Here is a 27,808-nt window from a genome sequence, read left to right on the forward strand (position 1 = left end):
CACTCACACAAAGAACAACTGTTCACAAATGGCCTTCTGTGACTCCAACGACTGTCGTTAAGACTCAATAGAGCACTAACAAAGTCAAAACCTACTTCCCAAAAACGACTGTCTAAACTCTAACGACGGTCGCTAGCCTGTTAGCTGTTCCCTGTGCTACAGCGGTGCACACAGACTCATGCTAACATGACGTTTCCAAATTGTTTTGTGTGTTTTTTGCATATAAGTTACAGATTACAAGTCTAATTCTTAGTCTAGTTTTTAGTCAAATTAAGTCAGTTGTATTTATATTACCCAGAATCAGATTTGCTTTAAAGGGCGTTACCATATGTACGTGTGATACCTTCTATCTTTATGAAACCAGGCCCCTGTTTGTCTGTTCTTGTACAACTTCATAAGAAAGCCATAGCATCTTTGATAAATGTTCCCTAGTGATTTATTTTTATTCTCTTTTTTCATAGCTGTCACACTGAAGACTGCAGCCATGAGTCAATAATGAAATAATGGTTGATATTCAGTGTATTTATACAGGGTACGTACACTTTTCCAAGGCCAAATTCAAGCACTTTCAAAGTCCATTTTCAAGCTTTTCCAGCACCTCACTGCTGTGGGAAAATAACACATTTCTACTTATACATACATAATGAAAATGATTATTTTAAGTTTCTCATTTGAGGATCTGACTTTTTTTTCCTACTCTATAGCTTCGGTATTTGTTGTGAAAGAAATGCACATACAATTTCAAGCATTTTCAAGCACTTTCTCCAAAATTCAAGCACTTTTCAAACCTTGAAAACACGTTCAAATTCAAGCATTTTCAAGGATTTCAAGCACATGCACAAGCCTTGTTTTATAGACAAAATTGTTCCTTATTAATATTATTTACAAAAATAAAACGGAGACGTGTTCAACAACTGAAATTAGGATTTTATTAGTAGACATTTCCCCCCGTTCATTAATCTACCAAGCTGTCCACAGATTGGATATGACCCCTTACAGTCACCCACCTCAAAATAAAACATCTGGTACAATGATCTCACCAAAAACTGTTTAAATACTATAAAAAAACAAATCAATTGCACACAATATGCAATTTTGCTTGTGATTACCTCTGTGCAGTACACATATATAACATTAACAACCCCATGATACAGTCAAAGAGAAGGCAGGTCAAACGCAACAGAAAACATTTTTTTCATAGGGAGAACAGACACTCAAAGCGACACGTATCTAGTTTAAGGACGGAGCATTAGTCTTGGGTCGGGTAGAGTCTGAATCAGTACTGGAGGATGTGAACGTCCAGGTTCTTTTTTCAACAATAGTTTGTTTCTGTTCCGGTAAATCTACTACTGCTGCATCTGACCAGTGTTGAGTTCAACTCAAGTAGTGTTTGTGTGATTGATTTTTAAGTCTACCTACAGTAAACGCTGCACCGGCTAGTAAATATGACAGGTGTAACGACCCCAGTAAAAGGTACATGCGTTAAGCTGGTGAATGATGTTCACACTCCGGTTAGATGCTCTGCTCCTCTATAAAACACTTCAGATGTTTAAGTAAAAGAGAGTAAATTAAGAGCTGTTTGGATTAGCTACCTTAGCAAAAAGAAAACAATTATTTCATAAAACCTCAAACATCATAAATAACAAACATAAATTAAAAAACAAACAAGGGAATGAAAAAAAAGGAGGCACTAAGCATGACATATACATTTGAAAAAAAAAAACACACACGTGAAAAGTTAAGTTGGTCCAAGATGTGTAATCAAAACATGTTATAATTTAATTGTTTTTTATATATATATATATATATATATATATATTAACTAATATAAATTAACTAAGAAGGCAAAGAAAGGATTTGGAGATACATGTGATTATTGAAGCTGAGAGGCTGAGTGTGTGTGCTGGGGTTGGAGGGGGGGGGGGTGTAAAGCTACTGTACAATAACATATCACGCATGTACTGTTCATGTCGAGGTGCAAAAGTTGCATAGAGTTGGTGTTGTGAAATATATGTCGTATCGCCTAAATGCACTGATGAAAACGTGAACTGTGTGAAATAGGATGCAGAGAAATGATAACATTCAGCTCAATAGGTTAGTTGCTCCATCGTGTTATTCAAAGAGGAAAATTGTCAATTTTTCCGACAAAAGCGAGTTGTTTTTTTTGTCTAAAAGTTAAATTGTCACCAGGGCAAACAGGTCTGCAGGTAATGTGTAGAGTGTGTATTATCGTGGCGAGTTGAGGGTTGTAACCCGTTCATTATGCATTTCTCCGGTTGAAATCCTGATGCATGAAGAATCAGGGGTTCATATGAACACGACCTCAGACTGTTTCTGCTTCAACAAGAGCAAAGCAACAGAGAACTCACTGTACACAGCATGTCGATGACTCGTCAAGTTAAGACTGGATGTGTACAAATACTACATCTGCCCCGGCTGTTTTGCACTCCGTCAGGTGGAGAGCTGTCCCTCTCAGGAGTGCCATCTGGTTTGTTTTTTCTTTCCTTTCTTGTGCTAACATTCATTAGAGTACTTTTCACTTTATTTTTACAAAATGGTGTTTGGGAGTGACTTCATACGTGGTAAGTCTCCTTTTTTACTACAATCAGCATCAGTAAAAACAAAAAACAACAACTAGAAAATGGATGGATTATGAGAAAATAGTAGCCATGTATGAGGCCCCTCACCCCCTCAAGACACCCAGACTGGAGGAGACCCCAAACTGGAATGCAGTTGTGTTTCTTTCAGTGACATTTTGCAGGCGACCTCTGGTGCCGTTTAATAATCCATCCATCCTCTATCATTCAACAATATTACACTGACATAATGTTTTGTCTTTTTAATCATGCTATAATGAGTGAGATTAATAATAATAATGTTAATATTGAGGGTTCACAATGTCAAATTACAATCATTCACACAGCAAATCCTCTCTCTCTCTCTCTCTGTCTCTCTCTTAGTTAATATGGCTTTAAGTGCCTGTAAATATTTACACACTCATTCACACAATGAATGTGCATGTATTGTGACTGTTGGTTGCATCTAATCAGTTACTCACAGGTGGCGGTTGTGTCAGATCCGGGAAATGAATATTCACCAATAAATGTCAAACTCAGAGCGAGAGATTGAACTCTGTGGGTGTGTGTTTGAGGTTCAGACTCACTAACCATCAGATTTTACCTTGCAGGGGGAAAACAGACAGTAGGGTGGATCTGAAAGAACAGCTCATTACTGCTTAAATCTGACCGTTCACATTAAAGCCCAAACACTCCACTGAGCTGTCCTTGAGCAGGAGACTGAACCCGTGTGAGCTGCTAAACCCTGACCTCCGGCTGCACAGAGTGGATTCACTGAACATTTCTACCGGAAGTCAAACTTGCGGCTACTTTTACAGACATACAGAAGCTACAGGCCATGTTAAAACAACAGAGTTACAGTTTGATGGGTGGGGCGAATAGCTCGGGCACGCCACCGCAACCTTTGCTCTATTCATTAGTCATTCATCTGTTGCCGTGTAGGGGAACATCAGATCATGTGTGGTTTCTTTTCTGATCCAAGGTCTGGTCCCATTCAAGCTACACCTTCCACTCTGCTGTGGAGGAAAACATCCTTTTCTAGCAGTTGTCTTGATTTATTTAAATCCATAAACCTTAAGTAGGGTATAAATGGGAGGGTAACAGTGGAGGCTAAATGTTTTAGTGATGACACATGGAGAGTAATTAGCTCAATTTATCTTGACCAATTCAACCAACAGTAATTCTGTATAGGTTTGTTCCTTGAAGAGTACAATGCCACCTATATTTGTGTTTTAAGTGATTGGAAAAAAAAAAGACAAGAAAAAGCATCCTCAATATTCATCTTCAGTCACAGGAGCATTCACATCCCTGATTTCCCTGTTGACTGGGTGTCCGTCCGTGTCCATAAATCCATCAATGTGATTATTGTGTGTTACTTCATTTTGTTTCTTTTCATATTTACTACATATTAAATGACACACGTGACCGTTTTAAATGTCGCTGTCCAGAGGCTCGGCAGGCGGTTTCTCAGAGAAAGATTGATTGTAAAGACGTTAAACATTCAGATAGGATGTGTGAGTTTGTGGGCCGTCGAGCGTTGTTCCACACGTACCGGCTCTCTGCCACTTGGTCAGGAATGAAAAGGTTCTTGTGCTCTAAACGATGCCGGGGCAGAGAGACGGGAAACGTTATGTGACAGAATGACACATGATGAGAGTAAGACTGAAGTGAAGCTAAAAGAGGCAGCGGTGAGAGACATTTGGATTCTTTGTAAGTTTTTCCAATCTGCGCCGGGTGTGTCAGAGGATGATGATGATGAAGGCAGTGAGATGAAGGTGGGTGTGTGGATTCTTAACATCTCATGACAGGCAGATCATTTCAGAAGATGGAGGAGGAGGAAGAGGATGGAGGTTAGCGGGCTATCAGTAGATATTGGGCTGGTCTTGGTAGTTCCTATTGAAGTAGCCACCGGTGTAAAGCCAGCCCTGGGAGTTGGTATACGGGTTGGTGCCCATCTGGAACCAGCTGGGAGACACACAAACAGATAAACAACCCAATTTACCTGCCATCATCGCAAAATGTGCAGTACGATCCAAGAACATTTCCAGATGTTTTTATGGACTTCAGATTACCCATTTTGACCTTTTTTATTGTTTACTCAAAATAATTGAATATATATTTTAAAATTATTTTATCTTATTTGTATTTTTTCTTTTTTTTTTGGAGGCATTTATTTATTTATTTAAATGTTTTTTCTTATTTTTTTAATTAATAATAATGGGAGAAAAAAGGCTGTAATATGCACAACAAAATAATTTGAATTATTTAATCTTATTTATTATTATGTATAACTTATTTATTAAAACATTTTTTTTACTTTTTTAGTGTTGCTGGGTGCGGTCTCTAAAAAATATATTAATAAATAAATTCTCTTTTTGATGTTCCGGTTCAGTTGATTTAGAGTATATTAAGTGATTATATATTAACTAATTACTATTTTCCTATTTTACTTTCATCAGCATTTTATTTTAATCTCTGCAGACCACTCCAACAACAAACGTTTTAAGTACAAAATTCTGCAAAATTCTGAATGGTGCCTTTGTCATTTGTTCAAATTGTATTTAAAAAAAATTCAATAACAACAAGAAGACAGAGAAGATTCTTAATACAGTAACTACCTTCACTATGTGTTCACGTCACTTTTTTTTGTGGCTTTGTTCGGCAGTGTCACTTTTACCAAGGCGTTGCTGTAAAAGTGCATGTACTCAACCTGACCTGCACGATGACCGTTAAATAAATCCTTTTTACAAATAATGTATGATTTCAGAAAGCGCGGAGAGGAGAACTGAATAATCTTGCACATCAAACATCATCTTTCACATGACATTGACGACGCTCTTGACAGATGACGGCAGAGTTGACGTGTTTAAAACTGGGCAGCACTGGAAGTTAGTACGTGTGTGTTTCTCACCTAGTTTGCCACTCATCCTCATTCTTGGCTCTCTCCTTTCTGGCAGCTCTCTGTTTCTCCTCCAGCCTCTCCTTCTCTTTACTGGCCTCATCTGCGAAAGAACAACACAGACACACACCGTCTGTGGATTGTACTGTGATAGAATACATCTACAATTTCAAGGCAGCAAAGTTGCTCTATGGAGCACTCACTTAGATTAATAAGATGGCATGAGACAGTGACACAGACATTGAGCATTGTCTTATTACTGTCTATTCTTTATATCCCAGGAGAAGTCGTTAAAGACACCATACTTTCAGATGTATTATTCAGCAGCAGAAATGTAGCATCACAGTTACGGAGAGAACGATCTGAAGCATCAGTCAGCTGTGACTTCTGATTCTACTTTTTTTCTCTTTGGGTTTCTGCGGGACATTGCTGCCAAACAAGTCACTGTATGTTGAGGCAAACATAACTCTGATATGATTAAAATCAAATTACCCATGTTGCCATTCTCCATTGCTCTGATGTCAGGCCTGAAGCGACAGTCTGTGGGGGCCAAGATGGCCTCCATGCCAGGCTCCAGCTCATTGAGAGACATTGCAAAGTTGGTGAAGTTGTACATCTGGGGAGGGAAGAGAGGGAATAAAGGATATTACTGTATGTGTGTGTGCTTGTAAATGTAGTCTTGAGAGGAAAATGTGTGCTAAATTCAGGCACATTTATCCAAAATGCCTTACACTGTATCTGCTTCACAACTGTTTAAAAATCTGATGATTAGGTTATTGAGGCCGCTTTTGTTTTCTGTCTTGCGTGTTTCCATTTTGTACTGTGTGCGCGGTTTATTTTGCATACCGAGGCAGAGTGTGCCGGTCTGGAGTCTATCCTCCACAGCAGAGTGCTTCCTGGTACAACAGAAACTGTCTCCTGGACTTCGGGCATGTCATCTGCATCATCGTTCTCCGCTCCTTCCTGCTCCTCCTGGCAAACAATACATTACACTGTAAGTGCTGTTACTCTGAAAAGATGCAATCAATATGTTCAGAGGTAAGTTACATCTCACATCCCAATAGAAGTGACTTTGTTTGAACTGTATCTACAGGATGCGTGTGTCACGATCTGTCTTTCCAAGCCCATCAAGAGAGCAGGTAGCGTGATTCGCTACAAATAACGTAGCAGCAGCCTAACCAAGCCTGTGGGTTTACTTGGATAAGAATACATAGAAGAAAATCAGCAAATAAATGGGACTAAGGCCACGTTCAGACGAGATCAGGAGCTCCTCTGATTCGCCGCAGGGTTGTGAGACGGTGTGGGAGTGTCACTTAAACGGCCCACTTGTGTGACGTCCTCTTTTGAACTTTTTTAAAAACTTTCTTGCTGTTTACGGTCTCCATCTTACCGCCTCAAAAAGGACTGACAAAGTCTGATTGCTGATTACATGATGGACCACCGCATCATGATGTTGGGCAGCATTCCTCTAAAAGCTGTATCGTGTTTTTTTTGTATTTTTCCCTCCACAGCCTAAACCCACCAACGCCATTCAAAATAAATGGGAGGACTGGTGTTTTTGCCAGAGCGTCTGATTTAGTTTGAACTTGACCTAAGACAACAGTCAAAGAAAACAAGCCATTCAATAGTATTCAAAAAATGAGTGGAATAAAGGCGACACAATAATGTCTTTGAGCCTTTTATATTTGTATTAAAAACTTAAGCTGGCTAGAAAAACGGCAGACATAGAAATTCTGATCTCATAATAAAAGTGAGGCTTCTATCACTCAACGTGACAAAAGCATACAACGTTAAAATAAGAAATAAAGCAGGTGTCTCCTCACAGGTTTGGGCTTCTTGTTGTCTCCTCTCTTCTCTGACTTCTTGTGAGCCTCGTAGGCCTGAGGGTCGACACTCCACATGCACTCGGTCCACTTCCCGTAGATGACACAGTGCTTCTTTTTACTGGACGGAGAGAGACAAAAAAAACACAGAATGGAGAAGAGGAAGTAAAGGTATAATGAGAGGAAGAGGAGCAAGATGAGGAAACAGAAGAGAGGGTTAAAAATGATAGAAAACGACAAGAGGACCAAGAAAAAGAAATAGATGTGATTGAAGAACAAGGGCAACGAAAGGAAGAAAGGATAAACAGAGGCAGTAGAGGAAGAACCAGATTAGTAAAACAACTTAAACTTAACATGCTATAAAATATGCATATTGTAGGTGACATCGCAATAAGTTGTAAGAGTGAACTCTAACCTCTTATCCATGATGTATCCCTCCACTTTGTGCAGCTCTTTGCCAAACAACCCACAGAGCTGGAAATTCAACACACACTTGTCTCCGGTGCTGCAGGAGAAAAGAGGAGATAACATCACTTCCCTATTTTTTTTATCACAGACTTTTGGTGAAATAATGTAAATAATAATTCCATGCTACTGTTGGAATGATTTGTTGTTTAGAGAGTATGCAATGAAAAGCATGAAATAAATATTTCATTAAATTGAATGTACATAACGTTACTCTATGACGTGAATAGGAAATATATATATGCTCAAACAAAGACAAATCCCAACATTAAAGATTAAAGTCACTCAAACTGAGGTTTCTGGTCTTTAGGAGAAAAGAGTGCCTTGACTAATTGAAATTAAGAGTATCATTAGTATAATTTAATTAAAGACTGCTTAGTGCTGTGCTGCTGTAACAAAAGGTTGCCAGCCTGAATCCAGTTGAAACCAAATTGAAATGTAGTGTAGAAAAAATAAAATGGCAATCAATTTTTCCTTTTTTTTTTATGCAAGGCACTTATCTTATCAGTGCCAGCAAACTGTGCAAGACGCTGTGAGCGCTTCACAGATCCTGGTGTGAATCTGAGTGACTGTGAGAATGTGACACAGAGGGTGATGTAAATAAGCATAATAAAAGCTTTGCAGGTCTTCCCTGGATAAATAAAGATTTTATAAGTGGTTAGTGGATTGTTTGACCGAAGTCACACAGAGTAAACAGGCGGCTGTCTTAAATATCAGAGTAAACACTGTGACGGAGTCAGTGAAGGCACCAGACAGGAATGCTGAACAGCTCTGTGTGGGGAAACAGATATCAGTGTCAGTTTGAATGAGCGATTTAGTTCCCTCTGTAGGAAGGGAGTAGTCAAAACTCTGGACAATCATGGGTGAAGAGGAAAGCACATACGCTCTCCTCTTCACCCATGACACACATGTGTGAGCGCGTGTGTGTGCGCATGCATGCTTGTGTGCGTGCGTGTGAGTGAGTGAGGCTCAATGTCGGTGTAGTTGCTCTAGAGCGCCAATAAAGGTCGATTAACTACATAAACCCCCTTTAAATGATCTTCTTAAACTGTCAAATGTAATAAATTATTGTATAAAGAAATAATGTCTAAAAATAAATGTATTTTACATCACTATGAAATCATCGGTAAGGTAAGGTAACACAATGGTGGTTGAGCCTATGGCCCACCGATGAACACTTTCATTTGCAGTGTTACAAACTGGGCGTCTGTGGCGACATTCGCAGGAAAAGTCACAAGCGGAGAACATACATTTCCCCAGGAGTGGTTGGACTGCCAGAGAAGGTAGGCAGAGCGAACACAAGAGACTCGCTCTTCGATTCACGTGTGTTAAGCTTGTGTACTGTTTTTTCCTGGTCTCTGCTAGCGTTGCGAGTTAATGGCTATAATGTCGGAACAGAATGCAGTAGGACTGTGGCTTCCTCTATCGCAGGAACATAATATAGAAGAAAAGAGCAATGACTACAGATGATGGTCTCAATGATCTTTTAGACCGTCAGTAAGTTATTAAGCAAAAATGACAATACATTCACTGGTTCCAGCTTCTCAAACGAGATAAAACTGCCTTTTTTTGTTTTAAATGATTGTAAGAAATGTATCTTTGGTGTCTGGACAGATTGTCAGACAAAACAAGAAACTTACAGCTGTCACCTTGAGCTTCAGGATATTATGGTGAGCATTTGTCACTTCTCTCATATATTAATATTATGTGTCACCATAGATTCACGCTGTGATGCCAACACTAAATTGCACTTATGGCTACAAACGATATGCTATAAAAGAAAATAAACGCACAATTACAGACTTCATCTCCCATGTGTAGTTTACCTGTGGTTGACTATTTCCACTGTGCCATGCTGCTCTATCCATAGTTTGCCCAGGATGACGTTGTGTACACAGCAGTAAGGGTTACTCCATGTGTATGCCTCGTTGTGACTGGAGAAGAAGAGGGGAAAAGAAGGAGGGATGAAGTTTCAGGAAGAATGAAGAAGAAAATGATGCGAAATAATGACAGAGAGGATCAAAGAGAGGCAGATTATTGGGGAGAGGAAAGAAAAAAGACTGATTTTGGATTAGAAAACTGTCATTTGAACACACACTCAGTTTCGCCCAGTGTTTCTTTTGGACTCACTTGAGTAGCTCTAGTGTGATGGTCCCCTTCGGCTCGGCCTCAATGCTCTTTCCCCAGAACTTGAGTTTGGGGTAGATGGAGCCGTGGAAAACGAAGTTCCCGACCAGACTCTCAGCATGGAAGGCACTGACTGGGGGATGATGGGATACCTGCTCCGCTACCAGCCGGAAACCCTGATCCTCTCTGTTTGAGACAGTGAAGAAGAGGGAGGACCCGTTAAACTGGGTGACTTTAGAGTGCCTTGGTATCTGAGAGGTTACAGCACACCTATTTCTACACTGTTTCTACACATACAAAGGCCGGTGACACAATGATGTGCCGTGTGTGTGTGTGCGGGTGTACCTGGTGAGTTCAAAGGTCTCTCCCAGCAAAGGGTTGAAGGGTTTTCCAGTTCTCTCCCACTGAGACGCAACTGCTGACACAGCAAAAGCTGCTACTGCCTGAAGACAAACAATTCACAGATCATGTTAGAGAGTGTGCGCGTGTATGACAGGACAATGTTTATATGTAAGTGTGTGTCTTTCTATTTCCATATGGGTTGCACGGTCTCATATTAGTCCTTTGCAGCTGCATCAATGACTGTATGTGTTTGTTGTGTGTCAGGGTTTAATCGAATGAACTAGGGATCAGTTGATTTAGTGCAGGCCTCCATAACAAATTACATTGATCTTTGGTCATTTCTAATTTATTTAATAGAATGTAGCTCACCACCAGTGCAACTGTTTTCTTTCACTTTTTGTTACTAACTGGCCACGGCAGAGTTAACTGCAATTGAAATAAACTAATTACGAGCCTGCGACCTTGCGGCTGGGGTGACCCCGTCACAAGATGGTCTTTAGTTTTGGGTTCACTTACCATACATATTTTTATAGTTTTTATTTGTCTTTTCTCTAGTATGTTTTGTGTCTTTGTATTCTAGTTCTTATTTACCCAAATGCTGTCCTGCTTTTGATTGGCCCTCCTGTTTAGCTCTTTGTTGTTGTATTGTCCTCTGGGAATCCTGCCTTTGCTTGGTCTGTCAGAGCACTTTGTAAACTCTGTTTTTAAATCTGCTTTCTGTATCCCTCATGTGTTCTGCGGAGCATGTGCATGACGTGCGTCTCTGACCTGCATGCGTTCTATGGAGTCGGACAGCGAGCAGGCTCTGTTGATGAGGTAAGTGTGTTCCATATATTCTGTGATTCTCTGCAGGAAGCTCAGAGGCTCGTTGAAGACGATGGGCATCGTGATCTTAGAGAGTTCCTGCGAAAAGCACACAACCAGGTCTGTATTTAAGATTTTACTCTGATGAACAGAATATGTTCCAGATCATATGCCATTTTTAGAAGCTTTCCATCCTGGTCCCACTGAATCTAAATAATACAAGAGAAAACTATGGAGGAAATAAACAAGGTGATGAGATAATAATGTATCTACAGACTGAGACAGCGTTACCTTTTCTTTTGGTAAAATATTACATAATTCATTCTGACGAAGCAGTTAAAAAAATGTTCATATGTCATGTGACATTATTCCAAACACTGCCCACTAAAGAAACATCCTCTGAACAGGATATTTGTAAATGGTATACTGTTGGTAACAATTCACTGTATGGGTAGTAAAGTAGCATATGATTTGTGTCTGGAAAGCGGGGCCTTACCAGTCCGATGCATTTCTTCAGGATACTCCAGACACTCATGGTGCTTCTGGAAAACATGACGGTAGGTAATGACGTCCTGAAATGAAAATAAAATAAGAAATGACAGATTGAAGTATGCATGTTCTCCATTCATGCACACCAAGGTTGTAGATTAGCTGAGCATGTGGTGTGTCAGGTCTGTCAGCTTACCTGAAGGCACACATATGATACATGTAGACTGGAAAAGAAATGCCAAATGGTAGAACGCAACGGTGCAATGAAATTGAAGTAATTCGAAAACATAAGTCAGATGCTTTTATGTATGTGCGCCATTGCACGTACATCATCAGTGACTTTATCATATGTATTGAAACAAAGCTGCCTCTTAAGTTAATTGGCTAATTGGTCTGAGCTAACAGCTTCCCATTATTGTTTATGTAAAAAAGTCAGCTTTCAGTTAGAATATGTTAAAATCAAATATTAATGAAAATAACTTGAAAATCAAAGACAAAAACCCCACAGAAGTTCATCGAAAGGCGTGGTAACAATTTAGCTCTAATGAGTAAGAGTTTTGACCATGCCTAACACATTGTACTGGTTTCAGCGGGAGGCTTCAAATAGCTACAAACACACAAATACACATTTGAGATGAAACATGGTGCAGGAATGCAGCAGTACCTGTGTTTCTTGATGCCATTCTCCTGTGGCACTGATCCATTGTTCTTCTGACTGCTGCCGTCAAACACCAGCACGTCTTTGAAACTGGCCTCCGACACCCCTTCATACGACTCGTCTGAATCCAGGCCTGTGGGACATAAGGTTCCAGTTTAACAAATTAAACAAAAACAAACCAACAACATAAAAAAAAAACATTTTCATATTGTTTTGCATCAGAAATTATATTGATTGCCTGTAACTGTTTATACTGACTAACCTCTTCACTGAGAGCCAGTAGGTCACTTTAAAAACTCCAATATTACTTTTTTAATTCATAGTCATGATTCAAAAGTTTCAAATACAAAGAGGCCAGGCTAAATAATGGTAAAATGTACAGAAACTGTCATGGTGCAGAAATAGCTGCAATAAAATGTTGGAAATAATAAAATACACTTTATACCTTATATTATTAAGGATAAAAAATACAACGAACAAGAGCTGAGGGATAAAACAGAACAAAAGCGACAGAACAACAAATTAGAGAAATGTGTTACATTGCAGGTTCCCTTGCTGCAAAACCACACCAGTCACGGAAACACACACCTTAACAATTGACTGGCAGATTTTCAGACAGTGTGGGTTTCTATTGATGTCATTCTACATTTTTACTAGTTGTTGTAAATAAAGATATATTACTATCCTGACAACAACAGTAAACCTGCATGTGATTTAATAGGATTTAGCAGTAATTGTTAATGGGAATATGTGCTGGTGTTCACCTACACCTGGGTGGCAGCCAGCATGGCATGTGAGAATTTAGTGCTGCAGGGTGGAGCTGTGGTGAACTCGAGGTGGGGCCTTAACAACTCAGCTGTTCAGGTTCAGCTTCAGGTTACTTTATCCTGTTGGTAGTATGTCAGAGGTACCAGGTTTGTATTCTTGGGTGGTTGATAAAAAAATATATATATATATATATAGTGAATTTTGAAAATTATGACATATCTCTTTTTTTCCAAGAGATTTAAATAAATGTTTTACTTTTGGACTTTACAACACTCTGGAGTTATTAGAAATGTTTGGATCTGAAAACAATCCTACGCAGCCCCCACTGGAGTCTAATTCTCCAGAGTATAACACTGAGAATATTAATGTAGCCTAATCCGGGCAGCATTCGGCTGGCTCCTTACATCTCTGGAAGTGTGTCAGTCTCTCTGTCTTTTGTCTATCTTTGTGTTTCTCTCTTTCTCTCTCCTTTTCTTCCTCCCCAACCGGTGCAGACAGATGTCCGTCCTCCATAGAGCTGGGTCTGTCCGACGTTCCTGCCTGTTATAGGGAAGGTTTTTGGTTGCCACCGTACTCTATGGGGGAATTGCTGGGTCTATGCCTACTCTGTAAAGTGTCCTGAGTTATGATTTGGCACTATAAATAAAATTGAATTGAATTGAATTTGATTGTTGATATACAATTTGAATGTCAACGTTACAAATGAAGCGTCAAAGGGTCAAGCTATTCAGTACAGCCTTAAAACAGGGCCAAGCTGGAAGCCACCTAGTACTAATTACACTTAACACCATATCCATGCACTAATGAATTATACATCTTCCCTGGTCTGCATCCGTCTCAGGTAGTCTCGCATTGCCATACCTATCTTCACAGCACCAGAAAGGTCTGACGAGTGATGGAGAATGCTGTCCAAAATAGGTGGCCAATGACAGGCTGTATTCCAACAGTATATCTGGTGAGTCTCAGATCAATATGATCATAATAGTGACACAAAGACAGACAGGCAAGCAGGTTCACACACAAATATTTTATAAATATCTGCATGGAAACAACCACCTGCATAAGTTATAACAAAACAATGACACCAATTGTTGCTGACTGAGAACAACACCCTGATTTGCCCTGCCCAAGAAATGGACATAAATGGCTGATAACTATGTTTCTACCAAAGTAAAATGTTCACTGCCACCAAAATCCACCTTCTCATCTACTGTATTTCTCATGATCATATCCCAGGATTCACTGCTGTTCACACCGCTGTACGACTTTAACATTATGAGTCAGTATTTCTCAGAATCAGTGAAGTCCCTCCAGCTCCAGCGTGTTTGGCAAGTTCCAAACCCAAGAGAAGGATTAAACGCTCTCCAAAATACGCATCTGTTCAAAGTTCATCTCTCCACAGTGTAGTGAGTCAGACCACTGGAATTCTATCAAGCTACACCTCTCATTGTAAATAGTCATGCTGACCCTAGAGAGACACAACGGCATCCTTGTGAGTCAAAGCAACTCTACAGAGATTTGTTTTCAGTAAATGTACTCTGTCATTTGCTAATGCATGGATATAAGACCCTTCATGGCAACTGTAACATTAGCATGCATGGATGTTAGTTTGGATGATTTCTTGTCTTATCTCTCCACAGTAGCAGAAATCTGAAACCAATTAATCATAAATACATGTCACGATTCATTTTACTGCCTTCCTCAAGACAGATAAAGAGTGTGAAGTGCTGATTTTTCCAACTGAAACCCCCTCTCCATAAAATAAAACAAAACTTTCACACTCTAAACAAACACTTCAATGTCTTTTTTCTCTGCCTATTTCTTTGTTTCTTCATGCGAGTACAACCATCTCATACCACCGTCTCCCAGAATCCAGGGTGTTGTTGACATTACTTGTCATGACCGCAAGACAGCAAACCTCTGAATTATTCAACTAATCATCAGACTAAGGCAGATTAGGTTCCACTGGATGGTATTATGCTGATGGAGACAAAAACACACCATCTAATTAGGCCTGACAGCCTCTTGAAGCAAAAGGTGTCACAATCCCTGAAGACAAAATAAGATACTATAAACATAGTGAGTACAAACATATATATATATACTGTATATATATATATATATATATATATTTATATATATATACTCACTATGTTTATAGTGTCTTATCCTATCTATCTATCTATCTATCTATCTATCTATCTATATACACACATATATACACACACACAGTACACACAGTACACACAGTACACACCTGTGACGGCATCATAAAACTCATCCTCATTGTTCATCTTCTAGAGTCAAAGTTGACCAGTCGATTAGGACAGATGTACAACTTCTAGTACATGTTCCTTTCTGTGCGACACCTCAGAGTTCTTCTGGAGGAAGATCTATTGATCAAGGTCCCTCTGGATGTGCACCACGGCAACAGCACAATGTTCATTCAGTATCCAGGTCCCAACTCAGTATGACGCCGATTTTTTTGGCAGATGGTTTGACCACACCAAGAGATGTCAATCGGAGCAAACCTGCTGTTTGGGTCACTGAGCACGTGGACCACTGACCGCTTCTGAGTTCAGGTTGTGTTTCTTTGGCTTTGTTGAGAGAAGCAAATTAGTGACCTATAGAGATAAAAAAAAAAGAGAAGAGTTGAGTTTCCGTGAACCAAGAGTCATGTTTCACTATGAAACGTGTGTTAACAAGAGCCAAAGTCAGACTTGTCCTGAACTGACTGATGTATGCAACAGAAAACCCTTTTTTTTGCACATAATTAAGTCTGTTAAGCAACATTGTGAAAAACTATATATCTTTCCCTAAGCAATGATGTTTCACCAAACTTCTGGAATATTGCTTTTAAGAATTAATGTAATTTTATTATTCATAAGTCCATGTTTGAACAACAATACTGTATATTAGAGACAAACAAATAGTCTGCCTCATATCCAAGGGGACTTTTATTTGGTTGGACAAGAGACTTACAAGCTACAACTACTAGTCATAATCCTGAGCGCTATTTTTCTGTTACTGTATGTTTTCAGATGACACAAAGGGGTCATTCCTAGCTATCTAGGCTACCAGCTGAAAATCTGCTTAGTCTGGCAGGCTGACTGTCTTGTCCGTCATGGCCCACTGAGTGCAAATAAAAAACGTTACATAACCGGGACACCAGTGTCACAGGAATTCTGGGTCTGTGTTACCTTCTGTTTGGTATACTGGCTCTTCATCATGGTTCGAAGCGGTTCATTAGAAGATCAAACAGCATAATCTTAACCTCACTTTATATAGAAAAATCAGGGAAGCAACAGCAGGTTCAAATTTACCATTGAATTGTTTGGAAGACAAATTGATTAAAGCTGAAACCGGCACCTAGGCATCCTTATTGGACAACGTACTCTCTTCACTCTACATGTCATTTAATCACTTCAAATCACTTCAGGATACAGGTCATTTCATACCCCAATCAAGATATATCACCATATAGCACATTTTCTATTTTTGCTTAATGTAGGCTATCAGTAAGGGGCAATTGCAAACTGATGATACAGGAATCTTATTAAAAGTATCTGTTGTTATATCATAAATGTGTTTCGTTTGTATCTTTCTTTAACAATAGCTGACGGTATATTTAGAACTTTAGTTTCACTTTCAAGCCGCTGTGTCAGGCTGACGGCACAACCATAATTACAGTCTATGGCCGTGCATCATAACGCACGGAGCGACTCCTTTCAGATTTACACACCCCTCAGTCTTTAAAGTTGATGATTTATGACACAGCGCCATAAACGATAGAGCAAAATATGATACAATAGACGTTTTTCTATCATCATACTATACATATCGTCATATCGCACAGCCCTAACATGTATTAAAAAAGGTTTATGAATGACTTCTTTTTCATTTAATCATTTGTCTGGACGCTTTAAATACTACTTTTCATTTTAGTTGATGTTCACATTCCCCTAACTAAGTGAACAAAATAGTTTTGGTATTGGTACCGAAACTCAGGTATTGGAACACAAAAACATTTTCAAATAATACCCAGCAATAATCATGAAATAACTTCAGTGTATCTATTTAACTGTGGCCAATGGCGACTGCATTTTGTCTTTTCAATGTGAGATTGGAATACCTGAATAAGAAAACCTGTAGACCTAATATGTACCTAATTATTATTCCATAGGTCTGCTGAACCAGTTTTAATATCCACTCTTTCCAAAGTTCATGTTTACATTTGAGGGATCAATATACTTAACATACTTTGCATGCATGCACATTTTTCCAACCATAGAAAGATAGTGACAGACGCCAAAGGTGAGATAGAGGATGAAACGAAAAGAAAAGCTTCTTCCTGAGATGAAATGATAATGAGAATTGTTGAGTCTGTATTCCTGTCTTTGTCTACAGGTTGATTATCGGTAGACTCCTTCAGTATTCTGACAATATTCAAAACCAATGACCAAATGTTGCCCTGTGTGTTCACAGTGGCCATTATAGGACAAAATCAATCAGTAGCTTTCATGTCCTTCACTGTTTATCATTCCTAATTTAGACAGCATCACTGAGTGTCATCTGCATTTCCTCTTTTACAGAAAACGGCTTCATTCTTAAATGGAAATACTGAACTATAATCTACTATTATAAAAATCATAACATACCTGCAGCAAAATTAAATACCATAGGAGAAAAATCCCTTCCCATTAATTTCTGAAAACACTGCTCTCTTTCCCTTCCTCTGATTCTGCCTTTCTCTTCACAGTGGAAGGGTTTTTACCTTTGCCACTGATACAGTAGGGAACGCCTTCAGCACACAAGTGAGCTTTGGCCTTGGCGTCCACAATCTATAAAGGTGGACAGAATGGATGACAAGCTGGTATTCCATTGTTCTAACAGCTCATTTAATACCTTGTATTTCTTTGCTGTGTTTGGTTGACTACTATTAAACCTATAGTGATGCTTTATATGTCTCTTACAATGTAACTGGCACTTATATTAACCAGTTTAAAAAAAAAATCAAACAGAATAAAGGGATCTAAAATATGAGTGGAATGCTTATCACCAACTGATATCAGGAGAGCCTGATATTTTTGGCCTCATAAACCAGGGCACTCCCAAAAATTCAAAAACTTCAGCAGTTAAATCCAGACTGGAGGAAATATGACAATTTCTACTTCTAAGGTATCAAAAATGTATCTCCTTCGCCTGAGGATACAAAAACAGCTTTCTGAAACCACTGCCTGCTTCTAAAGTTGCCAGCTTGTGTACCAAAACATGACCAAGCCTTCAGTTACGATAACCCTTATCACGCATATTTCACCAGTGCTTCAATGTCCTACCAGTGTTCTGCAAACATCACACGAATCTACATAAAACCAAACTTCAATCTTACAATTATTCACTTAAACACCACTTGTGAATTTACAGGAAACAAGTGCCACATTTATTTCTTCACACAGTTGTCATATTCTACTATTCTGCGTATGGCCTTATGTTTAATCATGTGTTTTTTCAGGTAAAACGTTTGATAGGCCAAAACAGTCAGGTCTGTGAATAAAGCAAACATGGCTGAAAATCTGATTTGCATGAGTAATTACATTCCTCATTACTTTACAACCCTAGAGGTGTTGAACTGTAGGTTCCATTCAAACAAAGAATAATGAGGCTTTACTGAACCTTTCTTGTCATTGTTTAAGATCTGAAATAGGCAGCATGAATATCTGTCCAGCTGTATTCTTCGAGGACGGGGACGGACATAACAACACAGTCAGCAAGGGCTATCAGAATAAGGATATCAAAATACATTACTGAATTACCTGCAGTAATGTATTTTGACCAAAAAGCCCAGCCCCGTATTTTGTCTAACTTTGAATCTCAGCTTGACTGTTCTTCATGAAATTCAGGAATACTATGAATTATTAATCTTCGAAAATCTCTCCACAATTTCCTGGTGTGGCAGCCTGCCTTTCGGTTATAAAGCAGTATTTATTGGCTGCAGTTCTCTAAATGGGAATCCCCAGGTTGTAAAGAGATCTGACTGTATTACATATAGCCTAAACATAATCTCATAACATACCGTTTTCAGTTATGAGCCAAACCACGCCTTGGAGTCACAACAATTGTTATTCCATATTGACCAACAGGAAGCATCAGGTTGCAGACAATGTTATGAAGTTGAACGTTTTTCAAACTCAGTGCACTGTTACCAATTTAGCATCTAGATATTTTTCCACATCGACCAAACAAATGGTTGAAGAGTAAAATTACAGTGGACTAAGACTCTTTGGTTGACAACAGCCCTACAAATAAGTGTACAGAAGCTATCCAGAGAAAATTCCTTTTGATTGTGCGGTGACACTTGAGGAAAAAGTGTGACAATCAACAGTTGTCCTACAACCCTCAAGCTGTACTTGGCCTTTAAGATGTTAAACAGATTCTGGGTGCTTAAGTGTTTCTGAAGTGCGGCTGAGGATGAGGCACACTCGACATGGAAACTTCAATAATTAGGTCTGCATGTTTGAAAAGAAACAGCAACAGAGAATCAGTGCAATATCTGGAAAAGTATCTTGGCTAAAATTTTAGAAGAATAAATGTTTCTTTGAAGTCATACCAGCATCAAGTCCAGATGAAAGTGAAATTCAACACTTCAGTGCCCCTGATAGGCCAATAGTAATACTCATTTTTAAAACCTGTTTTGCACTAAATTGTAGTTTCAAACTAAATTTGAATTAATTTTGGTAATGTTATGTGACTTGCTTTTCTTTTACATAACTGTGTAGATAAATATGAGAGAGAGAGAGAGAGAGAGAGAGAGAGAGAGAGAGATAGAGATAGAGATAGAGATAGAGATAGCTCTCTGATTGGCTGCTATAAGCTCTCAGATCATGTTGCTGTCTTACAGAGGACTGTGAGCTGTTACGTAACCATGATGGACATGGCACCACCATACACACACAAAATACACTCCTTCATACTTGTGAGGCTCTCTTATTACATTAAATACACAAAAATACAGAGAAAAACACGTATGACATAATGGCTGTAGAGATTACGTTTTATCTTACAGTTTCCTGCACATAACTCATTTGACACATAACTGCTGAGAGCAACATAACCATGTTAACAGAGGTCATCATTTTGCTGGTCTTGCCTATTTTCTTACCAGAAATATCAAGTGAAAACAAACCAAAGGTTAGAAAACCTTTTTTTTTTTTCAGTCAAGAATGAAGACAAATGCATAAAATGATGTAGCTCACTCGGATTTGTATGTCTCGTCAGGCATCAGCCTCATTGGGCCTTAAAATGATCTAGAGATTAGCCCATTTCAAAAACCATAGAAAAAAAAGATAGACAACACCAGTCATAGTTAAGACACAAAGGATGTGAAGACCCTTGATTATAAGTTTAACTTTCACATAATTGTTCGAGGAAAATCCCCATCATATTTAACAGATTCAACAGACATGAGACCATTCATTAAGAAAGAAAAAAACAACAACAACATAATAATAAGCTTCCAATCTACCAAATTCTACTGACCCCATGGGCATCACCTTTTTCCTCCCTTTTGCCCTCTCAAAAAAAACAGGTAATACCGAAGCTAGTTACTCTAGCAAACCCACTGTCAGACTTTGCAATGACAAATAATCTCACTGCCAATAATTTGATACCTTAAAGACAAACCTACCCCTGTGACTGTTCCATTCATAGGTCCAGTGTACAGATACTAGCCTAGCAACGTCTGTCTCTGCTGTCCTCCAAGGGCTGACAAAAGCATCCAAAGCTGCAGAAACAAAGAGAGAGAGGACCAGAGACAGAGAGAGAGAGCGAGACGATGAGAAAGACAAGAGCTGTTGCCATGCGAGACGCAGCCCAATGCTGAGCAATGATCCAGCACACACACATACACTCTTTACACACACCTACCTCAATAGGTGACACACCTCTCCAAATCCGTGAAACACATACCACAAGTTCATTTCACAAACACAGACACACTTTGAAGCACACAATAAGATGAAAAAGGTGAGAGAGCACATTAGACCATATCAACCTTTAATGTAACCAGCATCAAAAAGAACTACTTTTTAGTAAATTAGGATGTTCATAATATGGAAACAATTCAATTCAAATTGCCTAATACAAATGTAGGATTGGTAGAGTTCAGTAACAAGCTTGTGTCTCATCTGAACAGAATCCTGCCTGTCCAGACCAGTGGCTTCTCAGAATGGACAATTGATCCAATTGACATCTGGTGGTGCGTGCGGTGCACCTCATTGCGTCATATCCGCATCCCTTAAATAGAGAGAGAGGAGCATCTGTATGTCTGACGTTATTAACACTGTTGCAGACAATCTTACAGGTTGTCTCTATGACCTGGTGGTATTTAAATGTAAATTACATTATTTTGCAGTAAGATACAAATGCAGAGAAAATATATTACAGCATAATGGAAAAAAAACTATAGACAGCCAGGGACATAGACTGGTGGGGCAATGGTCCCTTTAGTACTTCAAACTTGTTCTCACCATTTTGATCTAAACTACACACCTGTAATGTTTTGTGATAGTGTCTTGTACGGTTGCAACGCTATTGCAGCAGCAAAATATGTCCACTGACAGAAAGACATGTTAGCACCTGGCAAAATACTATCCTCCTCTGTGGTAGTTCCTACTACAGTATGGGTCTACAGGACCACATTTTGCCATGATGACACACAAACACACTCAGAAGGTGAAAACAATACCAGCGTTGCTGTCGCAGTGTGGAGTCATTTTATGTCCAAGGAAAAATGAAAAGGCAGGAAACCACACAACTGGTGTATACTGTATCACAGGAATATATAATGTAAATATCAGCTCTACTTATTCTTCATGAGCTGCTCCTTCAAAACATCATCTAGTGCTGTACAATATCTACAGTAAGACGCATCAGTGCTGCCTGAGGGAAATGACATGGAAGTACATATCACAAGACCAAGAGTTTAAATATCAATAGCACACAAACAGCTTTTTATTAGTGTATGACCATGATTATGAAATCAAATTCACCGTCAACCTCGATCACAAGACTAACCTTGTCGGAGCCATCCACTGGCTGGAGTGATATGTAAGTGCTATGTTAACATTTTCTAGCCCATACTGGTATGCAGGCGGAGGACTTGCACTGCTGGCTGCATTAATGACTGCTCAGCAGAATGAAAATAAAACTAAAGTGTACAGTGATCAGCTTAAAGCACACACTGTTACATTAAAAGTGATGAATGAGAGGTGACTAAAAATTGCATGAGAGGCTGGCAAGTACAAGTCAAATCCATCATCAACAATTGAAAACAATAACTCAAGGCGTGGTTTTCCAAGCAAAGACCAAAGGTAGTCCTAGACACAGATGGATATCTCCATTTACTTTTGTTTTCACTCAATAACTAGTTAATTCCCATGCAGATCCTAAAGTGTCCACCGAGTTACTTTGTGCGTCTTCTTCCGACCAAAAAATACTTTCTCTTCATTGACTTACATGGTGAAAAGAGACTTCTGTAATTCAGTGGATGCAATTTTTAGAGCATCAAAACCCCGGAAAAATGAATTAAATTTGATCCATTCGGTCCGACAACACTTGGAAACTCTAGAACAGCAACACAATATAATTAAAGTGAGCTGGAGCACTAAAGTCGATGTAGCCGGCGGAAGTCTCTAGTGTATCTGCTCTATGGGCCAATTGTGGGCCACACAATATGGAAGTACTGCTGTTCATCCAGGTATTTTTAGACGCAGCAGTACAACTTTTTAGGCTTCATGTGCAACTGAACAACTTTAATTGGAATGAACCAGGCTCCACCTTGAACGCTGTATCCACTTCTCTTTATACATAAATGCGTTTAAGCTAGATATAGAAAGCCGGCTCAGCATCTTGCCTCAAATTTCTTTCATGTGTCCACCCTTGAACGCAAATGCTGTGACACACCTAAATATAAAACACACCGAGAAGCAAGTTTTGCATCAACATTGTTCATGTCTGTGCTGCCATCTGACTGGTTCAGCAGGATTTTTTTCTTCTGGGTCAAGGTGTTCTGTTGGTCCCACTGTAGATGATCACTGTGTATCGACAAATGTATTATTTACTATTTAGTAGATTTTAACAAGTTTCACAATCTTTGGACATGATATGCTTCTATTTAATAAAGGTATCTATCTTCAATTATTCTGTGATCCAATTGATTCTTTCAGTCAGTTTGGTGCAACTTTGCCAGGTCACAAAATACTTTAATAATCCCAGGGGGAAATTATTTTAACTTATGTTACTAAAAATGTCAGTCTTCACTAGCAGTAAACAAGAACAGGAACGATTGAAGAGAAAATAAAAAGCAAACCAAGCTGCCCAATCACACTTCTTGCATTCTGTACATGGGTCCCAAATACAGTCAGGACATTAATAAAAGATCAATATCTAAACATCCCTTGATAATATTAGCCAGTTATAACAGTACACTGATAATGGTGCTCACAGTTTGTCCCTGCTGACTAGCTTGCACTCTCTGTGACCGTAAGCCAAACAAAGCAGAGCAAAACAATACAATAGCTGTGTATCAGACAGGCTCCTCATTGGCTACCGGTTACCCTGCTCCACCATAAATTATACAGTATTGTTTTTCTGTTGCCTGGATGGTTGCCTGGACTATCGTAGCTCAAACTTTGCCTTATCCCCATGTGGTAACACACTGCAGATATAAAATGCACAAAGTCCAATTGAAGCCAAATGTTAAACACCAACTGTGCTTTTAAATGATTCACACTAGCTAATTTTAGAGGAAAATATAATTTAGCAGATGGTAGGACACACATCAATGGGAAATTCTAACATTGCATTCTGTCTGAAAGACCACAAAATAGATTTTGAATCCAAAATCTACACCTTGGGTGCCAAAACAATTCAAGTTTCTACTGGTGTTACATCTGCATTTGTGTGTGTTGGTCCAGACATCACAGTCATATTCCTCTCAACTGTGTTGAAACCTGGCTTTTGGGACATGCCTTGCTAAATCTCTTTCCTGTTCCCTTAAATGTAACCACAGAACTCAAACACACGTATTGCATAATTGAAATATCTGTTATGGTATTCACAGAAATAACACTTAACTAGCTAAACACTTAATAAACAAACACAGAAATATCTCATCTGTTCTGCATCCTGCTGTTGTTCTGCAGGGTGGTAAAATGTGATGCTCCCCTTTCAAATGGAGACCATTCCCATAGCAACAAACTAAGGACGTAATTAAGGCACCTTTGGGAGGAAGACAGATAAAATGACAGCATCTGCAATTCCACAGAGAATGGCCTGGTGTCTCCTGTAATGTAGCAATAAAATTGCCAGGTGTCTGTCTTCAGGATCATTGGGTAATTTCAAACTACAATTAGAAAAAAGACCAAGTGTAATTATACTAGGACTGGAAAGCATTTAAACTCTATCACTATATCTTTAAATGTCACTGAAATTTTGATACATATAACAGTTTTTATCAGGCAATATGATGCATACTTTTACAATATAGCATCCCACACATTTTCAGTGAAATATCATGTATTTTATCTAGCTCTGCAACATTTCTTTTTTTTTTATTTCAATTAATCGATATGGGATTTAGCCAACAAACCATCAAATAATGAATCACAAAAACCAACCGAACCAACACTTACCAAAACATAATTTCTCTTATCTGCAATCTTGTTAAAAAGCTACAACAACAAAATGACCCATGGGAGCGTGGGCGATCTTAGCCAACATTACTGTCTTTAAGTGCGCTTTCACGACAGCCTTATTTAGTTTGGTTGAATTAGGGCTTCAGCTATCGAATCGTTTTGTTATCGAGTATTCTACCGATGATTCCATCGATTAATCCGATGAAAAAAACAAAACATTAATTTGGCGTAAAAAATTATTATAATTTGCGTTATGTCTTGGGTAGGCCTATTTTGTGTGATAATCTAACAGGAGTGGGTGGGTGGGTGGGTTGGTGTGTGTGTGTGTGTGTGTGTGTGTGTGTGTGTGTGTGTGTGTGTGTGTGTGTGTGTGTGTGTGTGTGTGTGTGTGTGTGTGTGTGTGTTTGTGTGTTTGTGTGTTTGTGTGTTTGTGTTTGAGTGTGCCCGTGGAGGGAGACGAGATGTGTGTGTGTTGAAGGCAACACACTCGCAATTTACCATGAATAAGTTTACGGTTTAAACAATTCAAAGTGGCGCATAAAATTCTACCTGATGCACGCGTTTACTCAAACAGGTTTCATAGAAAATTAATTAACGATAGATATTATCAGGAAGAGTGAGTCGCTCTCTTCCTGTTTGCTGTAACAACAAGCAACGTACAAAACACCACTGACCCGTTTCCTAAAACAAAACTATAGAGACTGATCAGGTAGGTATACGTTTTGTTTAACATTCATAAAAAACTAAACATAGAGGCATTCACGAGGACAGCTAATGTTGCGCAATTCAATCCACACATGCACAGATTTTGCCTCAATGCATTTTTGTAATCTAGTAACTCGAGTAACTTGATTCATTGTTTCAGCCCTAGGTTGAATCGAAGCTCAGTGCATTTTCATTTTCTACGGTTTGTTTGTGCAGGCGATCGTACTGGGGTGGGCACCTGAAGTGGACCGAATAAGCGCACCGAGACCTGGTAGAAGAGGTGGTCTTGGTCCGCTTCCAAACAAACTCTGGTGCGGTTTGATGACGTGATCGGACCTGGGTCTACACTAACTGCAGAAAGTACTGCGCATTTTTGGACCAACTCTGCTCCTATAGGCAGCTGCGTGATTTACCTCATAATTACGTACCTCCCCTGTCACCACAACAACAACAACAACACGCCAGCACGAGTTACCATGGACAAACCTGGAGTAGTAATGTGATAACCGAGGACCAATGCTAAAATCAACCCCTGCAGTTGTCTCTCTATGGATTGTGATAGGTGTGTTGTCTGTTTGTCACTCTGTTTACATGGAAAGCAGTTCAGGATCAATGTTACTGCACCTGCCCCACACATATCTGTTTTTTTGGACCAAAAACCTTTTTTTTTTAGCCAAAGTGCATCTACAGTACATTTTGGTTCACTGATGGCCATCAACTGATTCAGACCAGTTCAAATGAATAGGTGTGAAAGCGAACCAGAGCACGATTAATTTTCGCTTCAGGTTCATGCCTACGACTAGAAACGGACTATCTGGTGTGAAAGCGCCCTAAGAGGTAGTGCCGGGCTCTGTTTTGAAGCTAGTGAACATATTGATAAGATATTAAACTCTCAATTGATGCGGTTTATGTCGTACTAGCTTGTCTGGAAGGGAAGTTGATCATGCTCCACAGTTAGGCTAAATTTTGGTAAGGGAAAAACTGGCATCGCCTATTTTTAAAGGGGCTGCTTGACCTCTCACCTCAAGATACAAAAATTAGTTCTATGAGTCTCCTCTTTACAGACATACCCACCACTGCATAAGTCAGAGTCCCTCTTTGGCCACCCCAGTTAAAAAAGTCTGGACACACCACTGGATTTGGCATCATGGCTGGTGGGATCCTAAAGCACGATGGTGTCTAGTTAATGATTTATGTACAAATGATACATAATCAGTGTCCAGTTAATGTTAACAGGACACAGTGTCTCAATACCTCAGCATCAGTTTCTTCTGCCAGTACCAAAAATGTGTCTGCATTTTGGTCTGTTATTGTAATGCAAGGATCCCAAGTGGTAGTCAAAATATTTTCACTATACTAAACAACAGGGCATTGGTATGCATCTGAACAGACTTTCAGTCTTTAGTGTAAGCACTTTATCCTGGAATCATCACATCACCATCACAAGCCAGTTGATGCAGCAATACAATCGCTGCCTCTGAGGGATATGTCTACCAGGGGTAGCAGATAAACAGCCTGCTGTGTCAGTGCAAGCGCTGGGTGTCAATGACCTACAGTACACCAGCATCAAAAGACAAAGCTTTGTTTAGTCTCTCCTGTGGGTTGGATCTACATGGTGATGGAGGCAGTTGGAAGTCAAACAGGCAGGGGAACATTCCCACTGTTTGCTGAGGCAGTTACCGCGATAGGAGGCGACTTTGAGATACGCCTTGCCTGAGATAAGTGCTGCTGGTTACCCTTTTGCTCTTCTTCTCACCTGCAGACCTTGGCTTTAACTTGTGCGTCTCCCTCATATTTCACGTTGGGCGGATTTTAACTGACAGTCGCTCTACTATCATCTAAGATAGCTCACTAGTAAAGTGACTACTCGCTAATACGTTTAGAAAGAGCACGATGATTCGGAAATATCGATAGGTCACTCAGCTGTCAAGTTGTGCTTTATTAATGCAGTAATAATACGCAACTTAATGTCCAACTCGCTACACAAGTGAGAGAACCTGTCCCAAATGCTAAGCTATCGTATACTGTTTGCTTGCTAACATGTTAGCACAAACAGCCAAGCAATTGACAAATGCAAACTTCATTAACCATGGTCAACTATTTTAAATGTTAATAAAGTAGTTAAATAGGCATACTGGGTAGTTAACAACACACACCAAGCGGACGGCTCACACTGGGACAGGTCGCCAGGGAGCTATTTGACAGCTAGCATTAACATTAGCGGGCGGGCTAAAGAACATCAAGAAGCAGAAGAAGGTGGCTAACTAGCATAGTTAACGACATTCCTTGTGAACAAAATGCAAAGCTGAATGTAGGTCTTGAAAACACAATAGGAGAGCGCAGATAGAGCATTAGCATGTCTGTCGTCTTACCTCGGCGGTGTGAGCAGAATTAATGTTATGACTAGTCCAGAGAGATGAGCAGGAATTTAGTCTGTTGCCTTGACACAGAAGCGGAAG

At 39.4% G+C, this 27,808-nt stretch overlaps 1 protein-coding gene across 2 annotated transcripts; it reads right to left on the reverse strand.

Annotated features, from left to right (window-relative positions):
* Positions 1-906: 906 nt before the first annotated feature.
* LOC310951148 (oxysterol-binding protein-related protein 2-like) lies at positions 907-27,808 on the reverse strand. 2 transcript variants are annotated; one of them, XM_083919266.1, is made up of 14 exons: positions 27,722-27,808; positions 15,209-15,575; positions 12,190-12,316; positions 11,533-11,608; positions 11,001-11,135; positions 10,236-10,333; positions 9,894-10,076; positions 9,590-9,697; positions 7,714-7,803; positions 7,299-7,419; positions 6,322-6,447; positions 5,968-6,091; positions 5,488-5,578; positions 907-4,541 (listed from the first exon to the last, which is right to left on the reverse strand). In XM_083919266.1, the coding sequence occupies exons 2-14, from the start codon at positions 15,243-15,245 to the stop codon at positions 4,439-4,441; spliced, it is 1,419 nt and encodes a 472-aa protein (XP_083775392.1). In that variant the 5' UTR covers positions 15,246-15,575; positions 27,722-27,808; the 3' UTR covers positions 907-4,438. The 2 variants fall into 2 exon arrangements, with proteins under 2 accessions (XP_083775392.1, XP_083775393.1); XM_083919267.1 differs by lacking the exon at positions 27,722-27,808 and adding an exon at positions 20,636-20,752.

This window comes from Echiichthys vipera, assembly GCF_963691815.1.
Source record: "Echiichthys vipera genome assembly, chromosome: 9".
Lineage (NCBI taxonomy): Eukaryota > Metazoa > Chordata > Actinopteri > Perciformes > Trachinidae > Echiichthys > Echiichthys vipera.